This window comes from Lithobates pipiens, unplaced genomic scaffold, assembly GCF_037356315.1.
Source record: "Lithobates pipiens isolate NorthernLeopardFrog02 unplaced genomic scaffold, aLitPip1_a1.2 Scaffold_13, whole genome shotgun sequence".
Lineage (NCBI taxonomy): Eukaryota > Metazoa > Chordata > Amphibia > Anura > Ranidae > Lithobates > Lithobates pipiens.
This window is the reverse complement of record NW_027507718.1, coordinates 138,413,356-138,435,079: the sequence shown is the minus strand read 5'-3', so window position 1 is coordinate 138,435,079 and position 21,724 is coordinate 138,413,356. Positions and strand designations below refer to the sequence as shown.

The 21,724-nt window shown below is 46.0% G+C and overlaps 1 protein-coding gene across 2 annotated transcripts in view; it reads right to left on the bottom strand.

Annotated features, from left to right (window-relative positions):
- Window positions 1-907: 907 nt before the first annotated feature.
- Window positions 908-21,724, bottom strand: part of MISP (mitotic spindle positioning) — a 223,219-nt gene continuing 202,402 nt past the window's right edge. For both annotated transcript variants that reach the window (XM_077475639.1, XM_077475638.1), the window contains one exon: window positions 908-2,757. In XM_077475639.1, coding sequence (XP_077331765.1) covers window positions 2,668-2,757 — 90 coding nt within the window. In that variant the 3' untranslated portion in view covers window positions 908-2,667. The remainder of the gene's footprint in view (window positions 2,758-21,724) is intronic.

Genomic DNA, 21,724 nt, shown 5'->3' with positions numbered 1-21,724 from the left:
TGATGCTCCCTCTCCTTACTATAATGGAGATGGGGCCATAATGGTGCAATGCCTTTCTCTTGCGTGTCCGTGGGCTAGATACTAGCTGGAGAGGGTCAGATGAAGGTTCCCCGAACCCCCCTCTCTACTGAGGATATGCAGGAGTGGGCCTTTCATTAGACCCGTAAACCTAGAATGTTCACTCATTCTGTGAGGCAATACATACTCGCCAAACCACACCACACCACCACAAGCCTAGGTAGCCTCTATGCCAGCTAGGTAGTCTACCCCCCTTCTGGAAAAGGTCATCATAGCATTGGAAAGATGTTCATGACCTATTACTGCTTGTATTGATCTATGTAATTGATTCCTGCCTTACAGTATGTTTAGGACAATGTTTATAATGTGTATCCTCATAATTTGTTATTTTTGTAGTCATAAATAAAGATTACATTTAAAAAAAAAAAAACAGCTCAGCCCCTTCTAATTGGGGTTCTCTGGTACTGTACTACTATAACATAGTGAACACTACCACACATTCATTTCTATACTCAGTGTTTCTCTTAATAAAGGCCAGGATCCTACTTTAAATTAGTATCTTAAAGGCACAGAAAACAATTGAGATAATTCCATGGTCCTGGAAAGAGACACTGGCCCTTATATAGTACACCTGACAAACACTGCAAACAAGCTCTGGTAAGCATGCTGTAGGGTAAATTGCCTGCTGACAATGACCTTCAAATGCTGCATAGTAGACAATGACAAACATATCCAGTTTTTCACAAGCAAGAGTATTTCCAAGAACTGCACCAGTAGCTCTTTATGCCAGGGTAGCTTAATGGTCTTTCAAATGTATTGTTCTTTTTCAAAAAAACTACTCTATAAAACCTTATGTCACTCTGAAGCTGACACTTGATTTATAGCAGTGTAACTATACAACAAAATACATTTATTTACAGTAGATGGCAATAATGACATGATCACCAATCATCATTTTTACACTTTGACTTAGTTATTCAGCTATAAAGTCCAGTGCATCAAGCCAATGGGTAATGCTTATGAATTATCTATAGTGGTATGTTATTTCACTAACTAATCTGTTAGAAGCCTGCTTACATGATCATATTTTTTTTTTTACCTTTCTATATACATTAAATCAGTATGGTCCAAAGAGGCTTCCTGACCATTATCTAAATGAAAAAATAAAATTCTCTCCTAACATTCCATTCTTTCGGTTCTGTTTCCTTTGATATGCAGTAGACCTACAGCTCTGCATTTATTTACACAGCTAATGAATCTGTCACTGGGAGGAAGGGGGCAAACTGCTACAGGCACCTAGAGGTGCCAGTACATACATGTATCAGCACCTTAAACCTTGGTGGTGCCCATGTTGTGTGGCCAACCTCCTGTGTTCAGAATGCAGCTGTAGCCGCTCGGCACGGTACCCAGAAGTTAGAAGCGATCACTTGAGTAGATGTGTCTACTTCACTGCAGTGGCGGCCCGTTCCCTAGGGGTGCCTGGGCACTGGCGCCCTCTCTCCAGGCCACCCCCTATATGCAATTGACAGATTCATGCATAGCATGAATCTATCCATGGCTGCCTTAACCACCCCCTATTACAGCAGGGTTTTTTTTTTAAGCAAATGATTAGAGCCAGAAGCTCTAATAGGCTTCAAAATAGGGTGGGCTTGGGTCACAGAGAATATGAATGGAGCCCACCCAGGTGTGTTACAACAGCGAATAAATATTCGCTGTTGAAACACTGATCCTCAATCTGGCCAATCAGAAGCGGGTGTGAGACCGTTTTCTGATTGGCAAAAAAAGAGAACACTCCTGATTGGCCGCTGAAGAGGAGGGAGGAAATGGAAGCCATTGCCGCCGCCGTCGCTGTGATGACCCATGGAGAGCAGGAGAATGAGAGGCCACCGCCGTCACCGAGCAAGGGAAGCCGCCGGTGATGGTGTAAGTGCTACCAACTGACCGGGGGGAGGTTGTGGTTGCCACTGCTTCAGTGTTTCCCAGCTTCTAGAGGAATCCCACAAGTATGGTATATGCATAGTTACAGTGCTCCTCACTGAATTGATGTTACTAAATGTAAAAAAAGGCCATACCTGGAATTCTTCTTTAAGCTGTCTTGATTTGAACTCCCATATAAATCAGCTATTTAGTTGGGTTACACAGCACAGGCAGACCGTTGATAGTACCCATAGTGGATGGGTACTATCAACGGTCTGCCTAAAGATCTGGTTGTGGCTAAGGTTTTAACAGTGTCAAATGCTTATACGGCAACGGCTCTCAGCAAGTTAACAGGTTATATTACTAGTGTCTGCCATTGGCAATCCAAACTTTTCCAATTGCAATGTAAATTATAGCTTTGCTCTCTTGTAACAGCAGCAGTTCAGCTATCGGTTGCCACTACTGAAATGACAAGTGGCCATCCTTGGATCATAGGGACAGTGCAGTACAACCGTGGCAGCCTGAGGGCAGCTGCATGAAAAATCTGGCACTGATTTTCACAGGGATCATCTTTGTACAGGCACATAATGTTCAATATTCAAGGATTTCCCCTTAAGGCACAGTACAGTAATCCATCTTTCTTTTGGCATTCTTTTGAATTTAGCAAAACACAATAAATTAACAGCAGTTTTAACATGCACACCACTGCAAGGTCCAGCTACTTTCTCTGAGCTACTCGCTTGGCTCATTGGTGTATAGGCCAGCTTCCCAGCGCAGTGCCATTTTGTTCTTGCGTCGATTTACACGGGTGGACTTCACAATCTGAAATAGACAAACCAATCAGTGAATCTCAGAAGTGATAAATTACATTGCCAGAAAACTTAAAGAAAGCCAGTGCTCATCCATTGATGGCAAAGCAAGTTTCCTTTAATACCACCCTTCGCAGCAGTTACAATACAACTTATTACAAGATGGTTCAGGATCCTGCTCATGCGAGCTTAAAGCGGTAAAAAAACACCACTGAAATAAAAATTAAATGGGCCCCCCGTGGGGTTAAGTCATAATGTACTAGTATGCACCACATACTAGCACATTATGACAGACTGACCTGTAAAGCGGATTCCTTCAGCGCATCACTGTCATGCATTCCAGTGCTGATATCTTCATCCAGTCTTCCTTCTGGGTTTGCGGGCTCTAGCTGTATGAATGGCCGAGCCAGGGTGACGTCACTCCTACACATGTGCACGAGACCATCTGGTTTCAGCATGGAGCTATAAAGAGACAGCATAGATATGCTGTCCCTTCAGAGCGCGTATGCCAGTGACATCACCGGCAGCATCGCTTGTGAATATCTTCTAAACAGTGCAAGTTTAGGAGATATTCGTTGTACCTACAGGTAAGCCCTAATATAGACTTAGACCTGTAGGTATGAGTTTAAAAGTGGAGTTTACCTCCACTTTAAGCTTTGAAAACGCAGGGGCTGAAAAATCAGCTTGTGTGTACAGCTGTCTGTTCTACAGAAGCACGCCTCACAAATGGCCTCTGTACAATGAGCATCCTGGCAAACCAGCATCCGATCAGCACTGGCAGCCATTGCGGGGGACAGCCCCCCTTTCAGAACACAAAGACACAGAGGTGGAGTTCCCACTGAATGAGGCTATCTCTCAAAAAAAAATTTTCATTCAGGCCACTGGGTTGAACAAAAAAAAAACTTCTAGTGTGTACCAGGCTCTACAATCTAAAAGAGAGGGTCAAGCGATAAGAAAGGTAATTACTGTGAGGAATGACCTGACAGAAAAAGTAAAAGTTAAGTTTATTTGGTGGAGGCGGGATAGCTTTTTCTGAAGACATGAATTTTCAGGGATCGCCTAAAGGCAAACTCAGTCAAGAAAGTCAAACAGATTGTTGTAGGGTGTTCCAGAGGATGGGAGAGGCTCTGAATAAGTCCTTGGAGCAAACAAGGGAGGAAGTGAGAGAGCAGTTGGTGTTGGGAGGAGCAAAGAGGATGCTTTTGAGATTTGTTTGAATATGTAGGTCAGGACAAAGTTGTGAATGGCTTTATGTGTTGTTGATAGTATTTTGAATTTTATTTGCTGGGCAAGCAGAAGCCAGTGGAGGGTTTGGCAGAGTGAGGTGGTGAACACCGAATGATTGGTAAGATGGATGATTTACCATATTTATCAGCATATAACAAACACTGTGGGTGCGTGTTATACGCCTATCCCCGTTGATCTCCACTGATTGTGAGCAAAGCGGAGCGATCGTCGCAGAGATAAACATAGCCGAGTGTACTCGGCTCCTCTCAGCTCCGCTCACAGTCCCGCCCTATGATGGACATATCACAGGTCTAATGGTGGGACTGGGCGTGACTGTGAGCAGAGCCGAGCCTAGCCGAGTACACTCGGCTATGTCTATCTCGGTGGCGTTCGCTCCACTCCGTCCAGTCCCTGTGATCTTGGTGGTGCCAATTTAAAATGCATCCAGTAACACTGACAAGGCTGCAATGGACACTGGGGCAAGGCTGCACTGACAAGGCTGCAATGGACACTGGGGCAAGGCTGCACTGACAAGGCTGCAATGGACACTGGGGCAAGGCTGCACTGACAAGGCTGCAATGGGCACTGGGACAAGGCTGCACTGACAAGGCTGCAATGACAAGGCTGCAGATGGACACTGATAAGGCTGCATTGATGGGCATTTAAATTTAAGGGGTTTTTTTTTCCTTAAAATTCCCTGCTAAACTTGGGGTGCATGTTATACGCTGACGCATGTTATATGCCGATAAATACGGTAAATTGGTTACCAGTGATAAAATGTCAGCGATGCGATTAGTAGCAATGAGTAAATCTTGTCAGGTTTAATTCATGGGCAATTTGTTGTACCCTGTTTGAGATTTGTGAATTTAAAGATGTTTGGACCAATACAACTATGAACATAAGACAGCACAAAAGCTAAGTGGTTAGCACTTCTGCCTAGCATCACTAGGGTCATCGGTTTTCATCCCAACCATGACCCTACCTGCATGGGGTTTGCGTGTTTTCCCTGTGCCTGCGTGAGTTTCCTACCATGCTCTAAAAACATGCCTGTAGGTTAATTGGCTCCTGTCTACATTGGCCCAAGCACTATATAAATACCTGTTATAAATAAATATATCGTACCTGGCAGATCCCCCTGGAAGCTTGAAATTTCAGAAGTAGACACCTCTACTCCAGTGATCTCCACTAGCTTCCAGGTCCCATGCTGAGCAGTCAGTCTTATACATTCTGAACACAGGAAGTTGGCCTTTCAGCTTGGGCATCATTCAGAGAATGTGTTGGAATCTCTAAATGAATGCAAAGCGTTTGGATGGAGTGGAGGGGTAGAGCAGTGATTAGGGAGATTTTCTTTTATTTCCTGTCCAGTAGACGCAACAAAAAGTGAGTATATATGTCTCCAAAGTGAGAGGAATTACCTTCTTATACAGTTGCAACAAGAAAACTGTACCCTCACCAATTCTTTATTTGTTTTCTGCTTCTGTTCTTCTGGTGACATCTCTAAAATTCAGCATTTTCCCTGTTTTGGTGATCAGTGGAAGGAATAATGCCCCATCACTGGTGTCAGTGGAAGAAATAGTACCTCATTATTGGTGTCAGTGGAAATACCTCATCATACATGTCAGTGGGAGGGGTAGTGTCCCATCATTGGTGTGAGTTGAAGGAATTGCAACAGTCATTGGTGGCAGTGAGAGAAATTGCGCTCATTACTTTGTGTTGGGAGGATTAGCGCTACAGGGGCCAGTTGAATGCAAGAAAAGGGCCACATTAGGTATGGTTGCAATTTGGGGATCACTGGTTTAGCTTCTCAATATGAACTCTAAAAACTAAAAAGCCAGCTATAATGATATAATTAGAACAGTTTTTTTAAGTTGTTTATTTAGGTCTTTAAGTTTTTGTAACAGGTTTTTTTTTTTATTGTATTTGATCTATAGGTTTTTAAAACGTCTTCTTTTTTTATTATATGGGTAGATATAGAGACAACACAGCAGACGAGCATTGTTTTGTTCAAAAATGTATGTTTAATTTTCGAATCATTAGTGGGGTCAAATTGATGTTCATTTTCAGTGATGAGAAAATTTGAAAGGGCAGGATGGAATTTTTTTCTTAAATGAACTGATTTCTAACACTTAACAGGCAGTCCCCGGGTTACAAACAAGATAGGGTCTGTAGGTTTGTTCTTAAGTTGAATTTGTAAGTGGGAACAAGTAAACTTTTTTTGGATAGCCTGTGGTAGGGTTAACACCCCTGTAACATGTATTTTGCTGCCTGTGCCCCTGTTCAGAAGATTTCCCCTCACCTTCTTTCCCTGTGACAATTGGATTTTGAAAAATTTGGGGTGTTGTGGAAAAAGAATTGGTAATAAAGCTTCAGTGGAGGCACCTTTTTCCCATGTTACCTTTACAGTAGTGAATTTCCCTTCCTAGGGGAAGATTTCCTTTCACTCCCTGTTGTCTTCCTCTGTTTGTAAGTAGGAGTCGTTTGTAAGTAGGATGTTTGTCACCAGGGGGCCGCCTGTATATGGTTTTCATTAAGTCCATTTGTTCCAAAATCAAATGTTAAAAGGAAACAAAATATTGATGTACTTTTGAACGACATTCATTGAATGAACTCAGAATTTTTTGTACAAATATTCATACAAAAGTTTGCAAAAAACCTACTTATGTATGGCCAGCTTTAGAATGCACTGCCCAAAAACTAGAAGACACTGGGGTTGATTTACTAAAGGCAAATAGCAACTGCACTTTGCATATGCAGTTGCACTCTCGAAGGGAATTTCTCCAGAGCTTACTAAATAAGGGAAAGCTCTGCTGACTTCCATCATCCAATCATGTGCAAGTAAAAATGCTGTTTTTTTTTTTATTTTGCTTGCACTTGTGAGTATATTTGGAAAGTGAAGCTTCACCTCATTTGCTAAGGGTGTAGATGCTCTTCACAGCTGTTCAGGACATTAGCAAGAAAACCCCCTTTTAAACCTCTTAAAGGTTTTCAGCTAAACAACTTCCATCACAGGTCTCTGAGTTCTCCATAGATTCATCAGTTATGATGTATGGTCGGTAGCAGTTCCGAGTGTAATGGACTGTCTCTTAGCCATGACCCTGAATAGTAGCAGTGACCCAGCAGGGAACTTAAAGAGGAGCTCCAGCTTCCTGTGTAAAGATTAAAGGTCAGAAGATACAAAAGCAGTAGCTGCTGACTTTTAATGAACAATCTCTTACCTTTCCCATGATCCAGTGATGGGCTCACCCCAGCTGTTTTCCCCTCTTGTCATCTGTCCCTGGCGTTGGCATTCTAACTGTGGGTACCCAGTTGTGACAGTTTGCAGCTTTACAGCTGGGTGCCCAATGTGCATGTGCAAGCTGTGCTGCGCATTGTGAATAATCCCACACTCTTCTGGGCCTGTCATGTGTCCCAGAAGAGTGCAGAGAGGGAGGAGAACTTCCGCTTCCAATCGCCTAGGCAGTCAGAGCGGAAGTGGGAGCAGGTACCTATCAAAACCTGTGGACAGGTACCCACCTCCCGAGAACAAAAAACAATGCATGGGACTTTATCAGTTGCCAACTGTAATTCCAGGTAGGAAAGGATGAGTACACTGATTATAAAAATATTCAAAGTTTATTTAAGAACAAAGTTAAAATCTCAAAAAGTATGTGCAATAAATTGGATACATTATTTCCCCATAGGCTGGATAGCTAAAGTGTATACATATACAAAGAGATCTGTCTAAGGCTGGATTCACACCTATGCAGTTTTAGTGCTTTATGCATTTTGCAGATTTGCACTAGAGTCCATTTAACATTGATTCCTATGGAACACGATCTGTAGTGCAAATCTGCAAAATGCAAAAAGCACAAAAAATGCATAGGTGTGAATCCAGCCTTAATGGCCCACTTCAGTTCAGATTATAGTAGTAAGGAAATGGATGAGAGATAATTCTTTCATATGCAGGGCCAGGTGCAGGAATCAGTGTATTGTCACCAATAGTGATCGCTATGCGTTTCACCAATCTTCCTCAGTGCATCCTATTGGTATTTTATATACCAAGCCAGAATGAGAATCATGGAGGAAGGGGGGCAAGAGAGGGCCACATTCATCCAGTTCAAAATGGGGGAGAACATGCATCAGGGTCAGTGCAGCTAGAGAGGGGCCTCGCTATGGCATAGCTTTAGAAAAAGCAGAAAACAGTAGGCTCCTGGTAAACAATTCAGATATCATTGTGTAATCATAAGTGGACAAATTGTTCCACATGCAGTTAACATTTTAGGTGCTTAGGAAATGAGTTCTCCCAGACCGGTCCTAGCTGTGACCTCCATTACCTCACAGGAGTTGAGTGACATGCACCAGCCTCCCCCCTCCCAATTGAGAGATTTCACAAGCAAGGGCTGGGGAGGAGACCTTAAAGCAGAACTTCCCTTTTGGGTGAAGTTCTGCTTTAACCTGGCTCTGCTTCATCATAAACTATAATATCTATTTAAGGAGGAATTGGTCTTTATTAGTGAGAATACAAAAAGGAATACATTTGCATAGCTCTCCTCTGTTATTTCAGTTTTTTCTTGCTACAAAGGGAATATCAAGCTGGCAAGTACTGATAAGATACATCCATACCAAATGGCAATCTCCCAAGATCAGCTACTCCAACCTGTTCCCCAGTGACTTTTTTTGAGGGCACTAGTAAAGCACTTCTTCTGTGAATGTCCTGTGATTATCTATTCCTGACCATGCATAGTTGAAGGATTGTTGAATTAAGGGTAAACTAGACAATGACGGGGGCATTGAAGCAATACATCATCGTACAGTAATCACAATAAAAGACATTGGGGTGACGCTCAAAGCAGCTGATCACAGATCCATACAAACAATGTTTGGGAGATGTTTGAGTACCTGAATTGTGCTGTGTCCCGATATCTCAGGGGGGAGGGGGGTGCAGGTACCTGTACAGTACAGGTAACTGCACCCACTTCCGGGATAGCTCTCTGCGGAAAGGGGCGTAGATTACGCCCCTTTCCGAAAGTCCCCCGCTGCCTGCTGGGAAACACACAGATCCCAGAGGGAGCGGGTCCATCCTTATTGCGCAGCGCGACTCGCGCATGCGCAGTAGGGAACCGGGAAATGAAGCCGAAAGGCTCCACTTCCTGATTCCCATACCCAAGATGGTGGCGGCAGCACCCGAGAGATGATCAAGAGATCGGCTTCGAGTGCCGACATTGCGGGCGCGCTGGGCGGGTAAGTGTCCTTATTTTAAAAGTCAGCAGCTGCAGTATTTGTAGCTGCTGGCTTTTAAAAAAAAAAAACGGCGGAACTCCCGGCGGACTCCCGCTTTAACCTCTGTGGTGCTATGGTGGATGAATCGGGATGTGCAAATAAGCATCCCTGAGGTCTACTGTGGCCATGTGGCAACCAGGAAACAGGAAATTGGTTATCGAAAAGATCGACTCCATTCGGAATCGTTTGTATCTCACAAACTTGTTCAGGGGCGGAGATTCAGGATCAAGCTGAACTTTCCCAAAGGCTTCTTTATGACAAAGACATGGGAGTAAACTCCCTGACCACGTTCCCTCTGGGGCACCTGAACCAGCAAATCTCCCAACAGTAGTCCCAGGCCCTCTGCTTTTTCTCAGTCTCTTGGTAACCGGGTAACCTGAAAGCTTGAGGGGGGAACTAAAACAAACTCCAACCTGTAACCGTTCCCTATGACGTCCAGTAGGAACGGACTTGAGGTTGAAGCGGTCCATTGTGGGAGGAACTTCCCCAGCCTCCCTCCCACTGGGACGCAGGAGTCACTGAAACTTTGGGGTGGCTTGAGGATTAAATAGGATTCCTCCTTAACCCCGCCCCTTGTGGCCTGACCAATGTTTCTTGGGGGGGCCTCCCTCTCTTGTTGGGTCCGCTGCCTGCGACCTCGAAAAAAGCGTTTTCCTTCAATCTTCTTTTTCTTTTGTGGGAATGCTTTTTTCCTGTCCTGAGTGAGTTCCAGCGCCTCCTGTAGGCCTGGTCCAAATAAGTGGTCACCTGAAAAGGGTAACCCGCACAACTTAAGCTTTGAGGCCACATCGCCTGTCCAGGCTTTTAACTATACAGTCCTTCTAGCTGCATTTACCAATGCTGCTGACCTAACCGCCAATTTAACCGATTCGGCAGAGGCATCTGTCAAAAAACCGACTGCCTTGAATAGTAACGGAAACGACTTCAACAGCTGTTGCCTAGAGGTGCCCGCTGAAATTTGGGACTGTAACTGAGTTAGCCAACACTCCAGATTTCTGGCCACGCAAGTAGCTGCAAGGGCTGGTTTGAGCCCAATTGACGAGGCATCCCAGGCCCTTTTAAGCACCACGTCTCCTCTTTTGTCCATGGGATCTCTGAGCGAGCCCATGTTGTCAAAGGCCAAATCTGTTTTCTTAGAGACTTTGGCTAATGGTGCATCAAGTTTTGGAATTTTATTCCAGGGATGCGCAGCATCTGTTTTAAATGGGAATCTCCGCTTGAGGCTGCCTGAAAAGAACGGCTTTTTTTGCGGCTGCTCCCACTCCAGCAAAATCGATTCTATTAGCGATGTATGCATGGGGAATACCCTGTTCTTATGAGCACTAGACCCCTGGTACATAAGGTCGTGCTTGGAAAGTTGGACCTGCTCCTCCCGAATTTCCAAAGTGTCATAGATCGCCTTGAGAAGATCTCCCACATCGTCCAAAGACAATTTGTATCTGGACCCCCTGGAAGACTCTTCCTCTCCTTCAAAGTCAGATGCTGAACCCGTTTGAGAGGAAGCTAGCGCTCTCGGTACCCTCTCCCTATCCCCCTCATCCTCCTGACTAGGCTAGGATAAGGAAAGCATACTCACTGCCCTGGGTAAGGAAAAAGAGGGACCCTGCATCCTATCCATCATACCCTTGAAGGACTGGAATGTGGCTGCAATCTTGTCCTTAACGGATGTCAGGACTTTGTGACACGCTGCCACTGAATCGTCCCTGACAAGACTACTGACACATTCGGGGCAAAATGGTTTTCCCCAATTGGCACCTAACTTAGCCCCACATACGGCACATTTCTTTCTGGGCAACTGTATCTGGGTCCTATCTTGTTTGACCTGAAATTTAAAAAAAACTATTTCCCATTAGAATACAGCCCTGACCCGCACCACCGTGTTTAGGGTAAGCCTATGAAGTGCCCAGCTCATCACCTGTGGCTCCCCACCCTGGGAGGGTTCTCTAAGGTCTAAAGGACCCTAACCCCCCAGTATAAGACATGGTCTACCCTCACCATGCTTACCTGAGAGGTGCCGGAGCCTGCTGAACCGGAGTCCACCTGTGTAGCTGTGCCCTCCATGGTCCCTGGTGTTTGCTCAGTCTCTGAGCCTTTTACACCACTCCAACGCCTGTCACAGGTACTTTAGCGGAGCATGGGTGGCGTAATCTGCAGCACATCGGGGTCCTGCTCTCTCTGATCAAAAAAGGCAGAGGTGGTTTTATAGCGACCCTACTCTCCCCTGACAGGACAGAGGGGTGCTACAGGCAGAACCAGTCCATGCCAGGGGCTCTCCCAGGACAACCCCTGAGATAAGGAGCTCCCCTTAGGTTCCTACGTGCTCCTTCCCGTCCAGCAGGAAACACGAAAAACTGAAGAGGGAGGCCTGGAGGACATCCTTTTAATCTGATTGGGTAGACGTGTTTCCTGTCCCGGAGAGAGGAGCCCTATGTCTCAGAGGCTGTCCTGGAAGACGAAAGGAGAAATAATTTTAAATATGTTTATGCGGCCAGTTAGAATGAGGGGAAATGACAACCAGGTACTGAACCTATCCATCATTTGTTTGACTATAGGAGTGACATTAAAGCGGAGGTCCACCCTAAAGTGGACCTTCCGCTCATTGGATTCCTCCCCCCCTCCGGCGTCACAATTGGCACCTTTCAGGGGGGAGGGGGGTGCAGGTACCTGTACAGTACAGGTATCTGCACCCACTTCCGGGATAGCTCTCTGCGGAAAGGGGCGTAGATTACGCCCCTTTCCGAAAGTCCCCCGCTGCCTGCTGGGAAACACACAGATCCCAGAGGCAGCGGGTCCATCCTTATTGCGCAGCGCGACTCGCGCATGCATGGTAGGGAACCAGGAAATGAAGCCGAAAGGCTCCACTTCCTGATTCCCATACCTAAGATGGCGGCAGCAGCACCCGAGAGACGATCAAGAGATCGGCTTCGGGTGCCGACATCGCGGGCGCGCTGGACAGGTAAGTGTCACTATTTTAAAAGTCAGCAGCTGCAGTATTTGTAGCTGCTGGCTTTTAAAAAAAAAAAAAACGCGGACTCCCGGTGGACTCCCGCTTTAAGTTCTTCGTATTTAGAGAGTTCAGCATGTATTTGAATACCTAGGTATTTAAAGGAGGACATTAATTGGATATGTGACCTTTGTAGATAATCAATAGGAAAGGGGGGCCTATGAGAAAGGCCTGAGATTTTTCCAACCCACCTGAAGCCCTGAAACCGCACCAAATTCTTCCACAACATGCAACAGTTTAGTAAATGAGCTCTCTCTACTGTCCAAATATATAAGGGCATTGTCCGCATAGAGAGAGATCATCTCCTCTCCTCTATTGGACCAGATCAGATGCCCCCTATCTCTGATGTTTGTCACACCGCCAGGGCCAACGGCTCAAAGGCCAATGCCAACAGAAGCAGAGAGAAAGGGCACCCCTCTTCAAGGTAAAATGACCGTCTGAAGTCTAAAGGCAAGAATTTTTGCTAGAATTTTGGCATTGTTGTTTAAGAGGTAAATGGGACAGTAGGACCCACACTGCAGCCTATACTTACGAGATTTACTTATGACAACAATGAGTGCTTCGTTCATAGAGTCAGGAAGTTTCCCCAGCTTAAGAGAGTCTTGGAATGTTTGCTATAGAATTCTGCAAAGGTTTGGTTAATAGTCAGTGCGTCAGTAGTAGCTGACCCATCTGGGAGTTGAATTTCAGCAATCGAAATGTCCTGAAGGTCCGTATGGGCAAGATACGCAAGGAGCCTACCGTTTTTCCCCCCATGCTTATGAATGTGAGCAGAGAGGTATAGTTGTTGCTTCCTGGTCAAATCCACCATATGAAGCTGCAGCGCCCGATGAGCATCCTTCAGCATACCTCTAGTCTCAGAGGAGGGGCTACCCATATGACGATTGTGTGTGCCTCCTCCAACGACTTTTGGAGAGCTTCTTCCATCTGTATTGTTTAATGAGTGAAATATATGAGCCCCGACTACCGCCTTAAAGGCGTCCCAGACAGGGTCCCCGGCTGCACAGTCAGTGTTGGAATACCAGTAATTGGCCAGTCGGGATGTACTCAGAGATTTCCTGCGTGGAGAGCCAGAGAGTGCTGAGTCTCCAGACCTGGAACGATGGTCTGTGGCCCACAGTCAAACCCACCTGTATTATAGAAAGACCAGACACCGTCTGGGACAGATATGCTATGGACTGGACATGGGGTAAAAAGTCCCCCATGGCCAGGGCATAGTCTATTCTGGAGAGGGCTGCGTAGAACCTGGACTGGCAGGAGAACACTTTGTCCCTAGGATGTTTCCAGCTCCATAGATCCACATATCCATAGGTACTGTACCACAGGTATTCTGCAAATTTCTCAGTGATGGCCCACAACAGGGCAAGCAACTCCAGCTTGAAGGAGCTATAGTTATGGGGATTCCTCTCAGTTAGCCACAGACAATAGCTCGCATATGCGATTACATGCTCAAGGTCATCCTGCCCTTTGGCCAGGACAGCCCCCGGACCCTGTAAACTCCCATCCGTACATACTGAAAAAGATTTAGAGTAATCCATATTTTGCAGTAGAGGTGCCAAAGTCAGTTTTGGTTTGAGAGCTGCAGAGGTTTGTTGCTGGGGTGCTTGTCACTAGAATGGCTACTCAGTATCTGATGCAGAGAGGCGAGGATTTGCTTAAACTTAGGGAGGAACCGCCAATAATATTCCAGCAACCCCAGAAAAGAGCACAGCTCAGTGATAGTCTTTGAGGAGTGCCAATCCTGTACTGCCTGGACTTTGGCAGGGTCTGGAAAGACCCCCCAGCTTCTACAATGTGCTCCAGGTACTGTATTTTCTGACTCATTAAGCAGGACTTACTTGAACTTTAATCCGTACTGGGTTAAACAGATGAACACCCAGTCCAGATGTTGGATGTAGTCCTCAAAGGTTTTGGAGAAAATGTTGATATCAACCAGGCAGACTAAGCCCTTGTACACACGATCTGAGATTCCGACGGAATGTGTCCGATCGGAGCGTTTTGTCCGATATTCCGACTGTGTGTGGTCTGCATCGGACTGTTTCCGTCGGAATATCCGTCGGACCAAATTTTCCAACTTGCCGGAAATATTTTCCAACAAAATGCTCCGATCGGACATACTCCGATCATGTGTAGAGAATTCCGATCGGACAAAGTGCCACGCATGCTCAGATCAAATTCCTACATCAAAGCTATTGGCTACTATCCTGAACGTAGTCCCATCGTAACAAAATTACGTCATCACGTTCCGAACGATTCGGATTTTCTGACAACTTTGTCCGACCGTGTGTATACAACAGTTTCGGACAAGATCCGTCAGACAAAATCCGACGGATTTGGTTGTCGGAATCTCCGACCGTGTGTACAAGGGCTAACAGTCTCAAAATTTAAATCTCCCAAACATCTTTCCATCAGGTTCTGGAACGTACTGGGGGCATTGCTTAGTCCGAAAGGCATGTGATCAGGGCCGTCTTTAAGGCAGGGCAAAAGGGGCAGCTGCCCTGGGCCCTGTCATTGTTGTGGGGCCCAAAGCAGCTGCCTTATACTTGCCAACTATCCCAGTTTAAATTTCCTTGTCCCTTGAAGTTTTAGCCCTGTGCTGTGTCCCGATATCTCAGTGTGAAATGCTTGCACTAATGCTGCCCAGCTCTGCCCTATTGTTGTGCACAGATGACTCACCTGCAGACCCTGTGTTTACATGTAAACAACTGGCATTCATATGTAAATAGCAGCGGCATTACTAAGCAAATAGCTGTGGCCAGCGGCATTGATATGTAAATAAAGGTGGAATTCATATGTATATCATGCTTCCCTGCAGTGAGAAGATGATGTACTGTAACCTCTATCAATCAGTGAGCAGTATTACTGTACAGTAATCTCTAGTAACTAATTAACAAGCAGAAATCATTTTCTGTAACCTCTAGCAACTAATCAGTGAGCCGTAATGTGTGCTGTAACTTCTAGCAACCAGTCAGTAAGCAGTAATGATATGCTGTAACCTCTGGCAACCAATCACAATTGCTGCCTGATCTGATACAGTAAACTGATTTTAAGTCCAGCTGTTATTTATTGTATGTCTCAGAGCAGGTGGAGAGTGAAATTGCATGGGAGGGGGTCCCCCAAATTTTTTTTGCCCAGGGTCCAATCAATATTAAAGATGGCCCTGCATGTGATTAATCTTGAATAGTCCCAGGGGCATGATAAAGGCAGTCTTTTCATGATCTTGGCCCCTAACTGGAACTTGCCAGTAGCCGCTTGCCAATACAAGGTTACAGAAAAAAATGGCTTGACCCAGTTCCATGAGTGACTCCTCCACCCTGGGCAATCAGTAGGCATCCCAGTGAGTACAGGCATTTAGCTTGCAGTAAACCACACAGAATTACAGAATTTCAACCTTTTCTCATACTAGGACAATGGGGTGGCCCATGGACTATGGCATTCCCAAATTATCCCACTCTACAGCATGTTGCGGATGAAGTCCTTGGCCTCCAGGCACAGGGCTGTAGGAATAAGACAGTACCGCTGTTGAGTGGAGCGTTCCCTGCATGAATTTAGATGGTCGATATCCTCTGTGCAGCCGTAGTCCTCAGGGCTGGTAGCAAAGACCAGTAGGTGCTTCTCCAGTAGTTAATGAAGTAGCTGCTGTTTGGGTAGAAGATAGTCCCAGGAAAGGAATAGCCATCTGTTCTAGCAGTGATTTGTATTATGGCTTGTTAAAGGAGCACGTGGCTGCCTGTAATGGGGCACAGACTGCTTCCACCCCTGGCTGGGCATCTGAAATAGAGTGGTGGCACACTGCATAGAGTTCTGCTATGGTGGTATGGTTAGGGAGCAGGATCTGGAAGGTCCTTAGATTGATAAGCTGAACCAACACCTTTCCTTTGTCAACTTTGGATAAGGTGTGGGTGATCAGTCACTCCCCCGGTGTTACTAGGCTCCTCCATTAACATGGCCCTTTACATTTTCTTGTGAGCCCCGATGGACAGAGATCAATCTACCTCTTAGAGGGGTGCTAGGAGTAACTTTTGCTTGGGGGAGGGTGTACGGACAACCCCCTCTTGATCAGGCTGCTTTCTTGCTGCTCTCTGGTAAACCTCGTAGGCCTGGATAGCATTAAGCCAGACAGCTCGCAGACCACCGACCCCGTGCACTGGCCTGAATGCTCAAACTTGGCCAGAAAGCAGAGCAAGCACAAATCTTTCAAGACGTTGATGCCCAGGATAATAGGTACTGCTGAGGTCACTGGGCTCACTGAGTCACCACAATCCCTATTTGTATCGTCACCCAGGTAACACCTTCCATCGGGATGTGAGGACAGCCAAGAGGGGTCCAGCTGGTCCTGTGTCCCGAGCCGCTGGGCATAGAACTCATACTCCATGACAGTGACCTCAGATCCCATGTCGATCAGGCAAGGGACCTTTTGCCCATTGATGAGGGCTTTCACCATTGAGCTTGGTGCAACCATAGCCTCTGATCTGATGGGACCTTGTGCTGACAGTCCTGGGGATCATCCTTCTGCCCCAGGAACTGCTAGTTAAATGGCAGCCTCCGGGTGCTCTTGGATTTAGCCTGACCACAGTACCTAGCTACATGTCCAAAGTGGCCATACTGCCAGCACTTCTAGTGTCCATCCAGATCTCTCCGCAATAGATTCTCGCCCTTAGAGGGGTGTGCTGAATCATATTTGAATGTGGACATCTCTTGCTTCAAGGAAGCCACGTCCTGGGTGAGCTCCGCTATAGCTGTCTGTCAGGCTGATGGGCGATGGAGCCAAGGCCTCCTCTTTCAGGTGTAGCCACTTTGTCCCCGCCACGATTTGGAGTGGACCCTGCACTTTTCCTACTCCTCTGGAACCTTTCCCTGACTCAATGGACTGTCCCTCTCGCACAGGTGACCTGTCCCTACTCTAGCCACTTGCAAAATGCATGCCAAACCCGGGAGGCAGGGTCTTAAATAGACTCTGCCTGACCCAAGACAGCCACCAAAGTCACTTGGGGCACCAGCATCTAATTGAATAGCTGCCTCCCTGTGACAGAGAAAACCATAGCGAAACTAGACTTGACTTCATCCCCATCTGTATTGCTGCTGTGGATGAGCAACAGCTAAAGTGGAGAAAGTAGACTGCAGCTGCCTACAGGGCACCTAGCCAAGCACGCTCCTGAGCCGGACTGTGGGTGTCCATAGACACACACAACGCAGCTCAGCCACACCTCCTCCTTCCTCACAGGATTTGGCTGACAGCAGTGGGAGCCAATGGCTACTGCTGCGCTCAGTGTAGCCTATGAACCCAGGAAGAAAGGGGGAGCTGAACTACAGATGGGGACAGCACTAGAGTGTAAGAGGACTTAGATAAGTGTTCAGGGGGCAACCAGTATCCTGTTTCCTAGCACCTGTGTACCCATCTGCATTCCTGATGGTACTCCTGCCTTCCTGTGAGTCTAACATTCTTAGTCTTAGTCTTAGGCTTTTTTTCACCAGGCGATCTAGCCAGTAAGTCTGTTTATTAATAGAACAAGCTGTTCTGCATATGTAGCAGTTAGTGATGGCTGCATTAGAGGGTTGAGACAAACCATTTAACACTGACATGGGTGCTTACAAAGATCAGCTTTTATTTATTTATGTAAAACCTTTATTCCAAAATGAACAAAACTGTTGCTTTAACTACTTAAAAGGGTTCTTAAACACAAAAGTTTTTTTCCCTTAAAGCGCTCGTTAACCTCAAAAATAAATGGATTCTGTCCCTTTAAAACATTTTATACAGCACAGTGCTTGTGCTGTGTAATTTGGCCCCCTGTAACACCTGTAATACCTGGTTGATCCTGCCAGTTTCTGCCTACCCCTATGTAAACGGATCACGATTGATCATGGCTGCTGAGCTCTGACATCGTGGTCAATTTACGTGCCTCCATCATCCGCAGCCCTCCTGTCCTCCTATGTGCTCCTGTGTCCTCCTCCCCTCCCGTCTGCCCCTGTGTCAGTGCCTGCCCCCTCCACTCCTGCTGCTGTCATAACTGTTAGATTTATATAAGGCCTTCTGTGTCCTAATAACAAGTGTTCCTGTCTGTGTGCTTTATAAAAAAAAAAAATGCCTCCTTTACCAGATTTCACAGATCATGTGGCGGCCGTCTCTCTCTCTCTCTCTCTACTCTGCTCCTCGTGTCCTGGTTGACGTCAGTGGGGGAATCTCAGCCCTGCCCATTGCATCTGTCAGGCAATCAGAGGAGAGAGCTGGCTGGTGACATGTTTGCAAGGAACTGCTGTAAAATACGGTAAAGGTGACTTTTTTTTAATAAAGCACACAGATGGGCTTATTTAAAGTTATATAAGTGGGTTAACAACCACTTTATTGCATTTTCCGCATTAAGGTAATAAACCTTCCACTACCCCCCCCTCCCCAAAACACTTTCCTGAGTCCTCTATCGTGCTTGGCCCAGCTGTAGGTCTTCTCCTCTCTCTGAGTCACTGAGAGCAGGGAGAGCTATTGGTTCCTGCAGCTGACAGTAAAATCATGTGAGGGGGGAAGTGAGGGGGGGAAGTAGGGCTAAGCCACAATGTGTGTATCTATAGAAGCAAACAGCCTGGCTCAGGAACCCGCCCGCACAAGTGCCTACACAGCACACTGTTTTGTATGGGGGCACTTGGAGAAGAGGAGGAGCAGACAGCGCCACCAGGGGCCTGAAAAAGAACAGGTAAGTGACCAATCTGTGCAATATCCTTACATAGAGCAGGTAAGTATAACATTTTTATTATGAGTTTTATATCACTCTAAAAAAACACGTTAGCTGGAGTTTGCTTTAACCACTTGAGGACCGCCGTATTGCCAATGTACGTCAGCACAATGGCACAGGCAGGCACAATCACGTACATCTACGTGATTGCCTTCCAGCGGGTGGGGGGTCCGATCGGACCCCCTCCCGCTGGTTACGGCGGTCCGATTCGGTCCAGGAGCGCTCCGTGATGAGGGGATGGCCGTTGGTTTTCGGCCACCCCCTCTGGATCGCTCCTGGCCAATGAGAAGCTTCCTCCCCTGTGTATTGTTTACACAGGAAGGAGGAAGTGATGTCATTCTCCTCGGGGCGGTCTTTTTGACCGGACTACGAGGAGAAGACAGAAAGTAAGTGTGCACCAACACTACACTGACATGTAGGTACACACAGGCACACAAACCCCCCCCCGATCGCCCCCCGATCCCCCCCGCCCCCCCTCCCCCCCCAGTCACAGTGTCACTGATTGCATTGATCATTTCTTTACTGATCAATGCATTCAGTGTCAGTTGTGACAGTAAAAACTGTCAGGGCAGTTAGTGTTAGGTCCAGGGTAGCCCCCTATCACCCCCCAATAAAGATTTAACCCCCTGATTGCCCCTAGAGTTAACCCTTTCACCCCCTTTTGCCAGTGTCACTAAGCGATCATTTTTCTGATCGCTGCATGTGTCGCTAGGTAGCTAGTTATTTTTTTAGGTTCACCGCCAGGTTTTTATATCGCTAGGTACCCCGATATACTACCCAATAATGTTTTTAACCCCCTGATTGCCGCTAGTTAACCCTTTCACCCCCTTTTGCCAGTGTCACTAAGCGATCGTTTTTCTGATCGCTGCATTAGTGTCGCTACAGTCGCTAGGTAGCTAGTTATTTTTTTAGGTTCACCGCCAGGTTTTTATAGCGCTAGGTACCCCGATATACTACCCAATAATGGTTTTAACCCCCTGATTTCTGCTAGTTAACCCTTTCACCCCCTTTTGCCAGTGTCACTAAGCGATAATTTTTCTGAACGCTGCATCAGTGTCGCTAGTGTCGCTAGGTAGCTAGTTATTTTTTTAGGTTCACCGCCAGGTTTTTATAGCGCTAGGTACCCCGATATACTACCCAATAATGGTTTTAACCCCCTGATTGCTGCTAGTTAACCCTTTCACCCCCTTTCACCAGCGATCACAGTATAAGTGTCACTGGTGACGCTGGTTAGCCAGTTAGTTATTTAGGTTCCCCGTCAGGTTTTTATATAGCGCCAGGGACCCCCATATACTACCTAATAAAAATTTGAACCCCCTGATTGCTCCTAGTTAACCCTTTCACCACTGATCACCGTATAAGTGTTACGGGTGACTCTGGTTAGTTTGTTTTTTATAGCATCAGGGCACCCACCATTTATTACCCAATAAAGGTTTAACCCCCCGATCACCCGGCGGGTGATATCAATTAGGTTTTAGGGTCAGGGTCTGCGTCGCCCCAGGCAGCGCTAGGTTAGTGCCAGTACCGCTAACACCCACACACAAAGCATACACCTCCCGTAGTGGTATAGAATCTGAACAGATCAATATCTGATCTGATCAGATCTATACTAGCGTCCCCAGCAGTTTAGGGTTCCAAAAAAACGCATTGTTAGCGGGATCAGCCCAAATACCTGCTGGCACCTGCGTTTTGCCCCTCTGCCCAGCCCACCCAAGTGCAGTATCGATCGATCACTGTCACTTACAAAACACTAAACACATAACTGCAGCGATCGCAGAGTCAGGCCTGATCCCTGCCATCGCTAACAGGTTTTTTGGTAGCATTTTATATTCAAATCCGGAAGGCAGTGCTTGGTTTTCGGGGTCCCGTACGTGGCTAGGCTCCCAAAAAGTCCCCCACATGTGGTATCCCCGTACTCGGGAGAAGCAGCAGAATTTATTTTGGGGTGTAATTTGACTTCTGCCCATAGCATGTGTGAGCAATATATCATTTAGTGACAACTTTGTGCAAAAAAAAAAAAAGTTTGTAATATTCCCGCAACTTTTGGCAAAATATAAAATATTCCATGGACTCAACATGCCTCTCAGTAAATAGCTTGGGGTGTCTACTTTCCAAAATGGGGTCATTTGGGGGGGTTTTGTGCTATTTTGGCATTTTATGGACTTCGAAACTGTGATAGGTAGTGAGGAGTTAAATCAAAAATTTGCACCCTTAGAAATCCTGAAGGTGGTGATTGGTTTTCGGGGTGCCGTGCGCGACTAGACTCCCAAAAAGTCCCACACATGTGGTATCCCCGTACTCAGGAGAAGCAGCAGAATGTATTTTGGGGTGTCATTTCACATATGCCCATAGCATGTGTGAGCAATATATCATTTAGTGACAACTTTTTGTAAAAAAAAATTTTTTTTTTTTTTGTCATTATTCAATCCCTTAGGACAAAAAAAATAAATATTCAATGGGCTCAACATACCCATCAGCAATTTCCTTGGGGTGTCTACTTTCCAAAATGGGGTCATTTGGGGGGGATTTGTACTGCCCTGCCATTTTAGCACCTCAAGAAATGAGATCGGCAGTCATAAATTAAAAGCTGTGTAAATTTCAGAAAATGTACTCTAGTTTGTAGACGCTATAACTTTTGCGCAAACCAAAAAATATACGCTTATTGACATTTTTTTTACTAAAGACATGTGGCTGAATAAATTTTGCCCTCAATGTATGACTAAAATTTAGTTTATTCGATTTTTCTTATAACAAAAAGAAGAAAA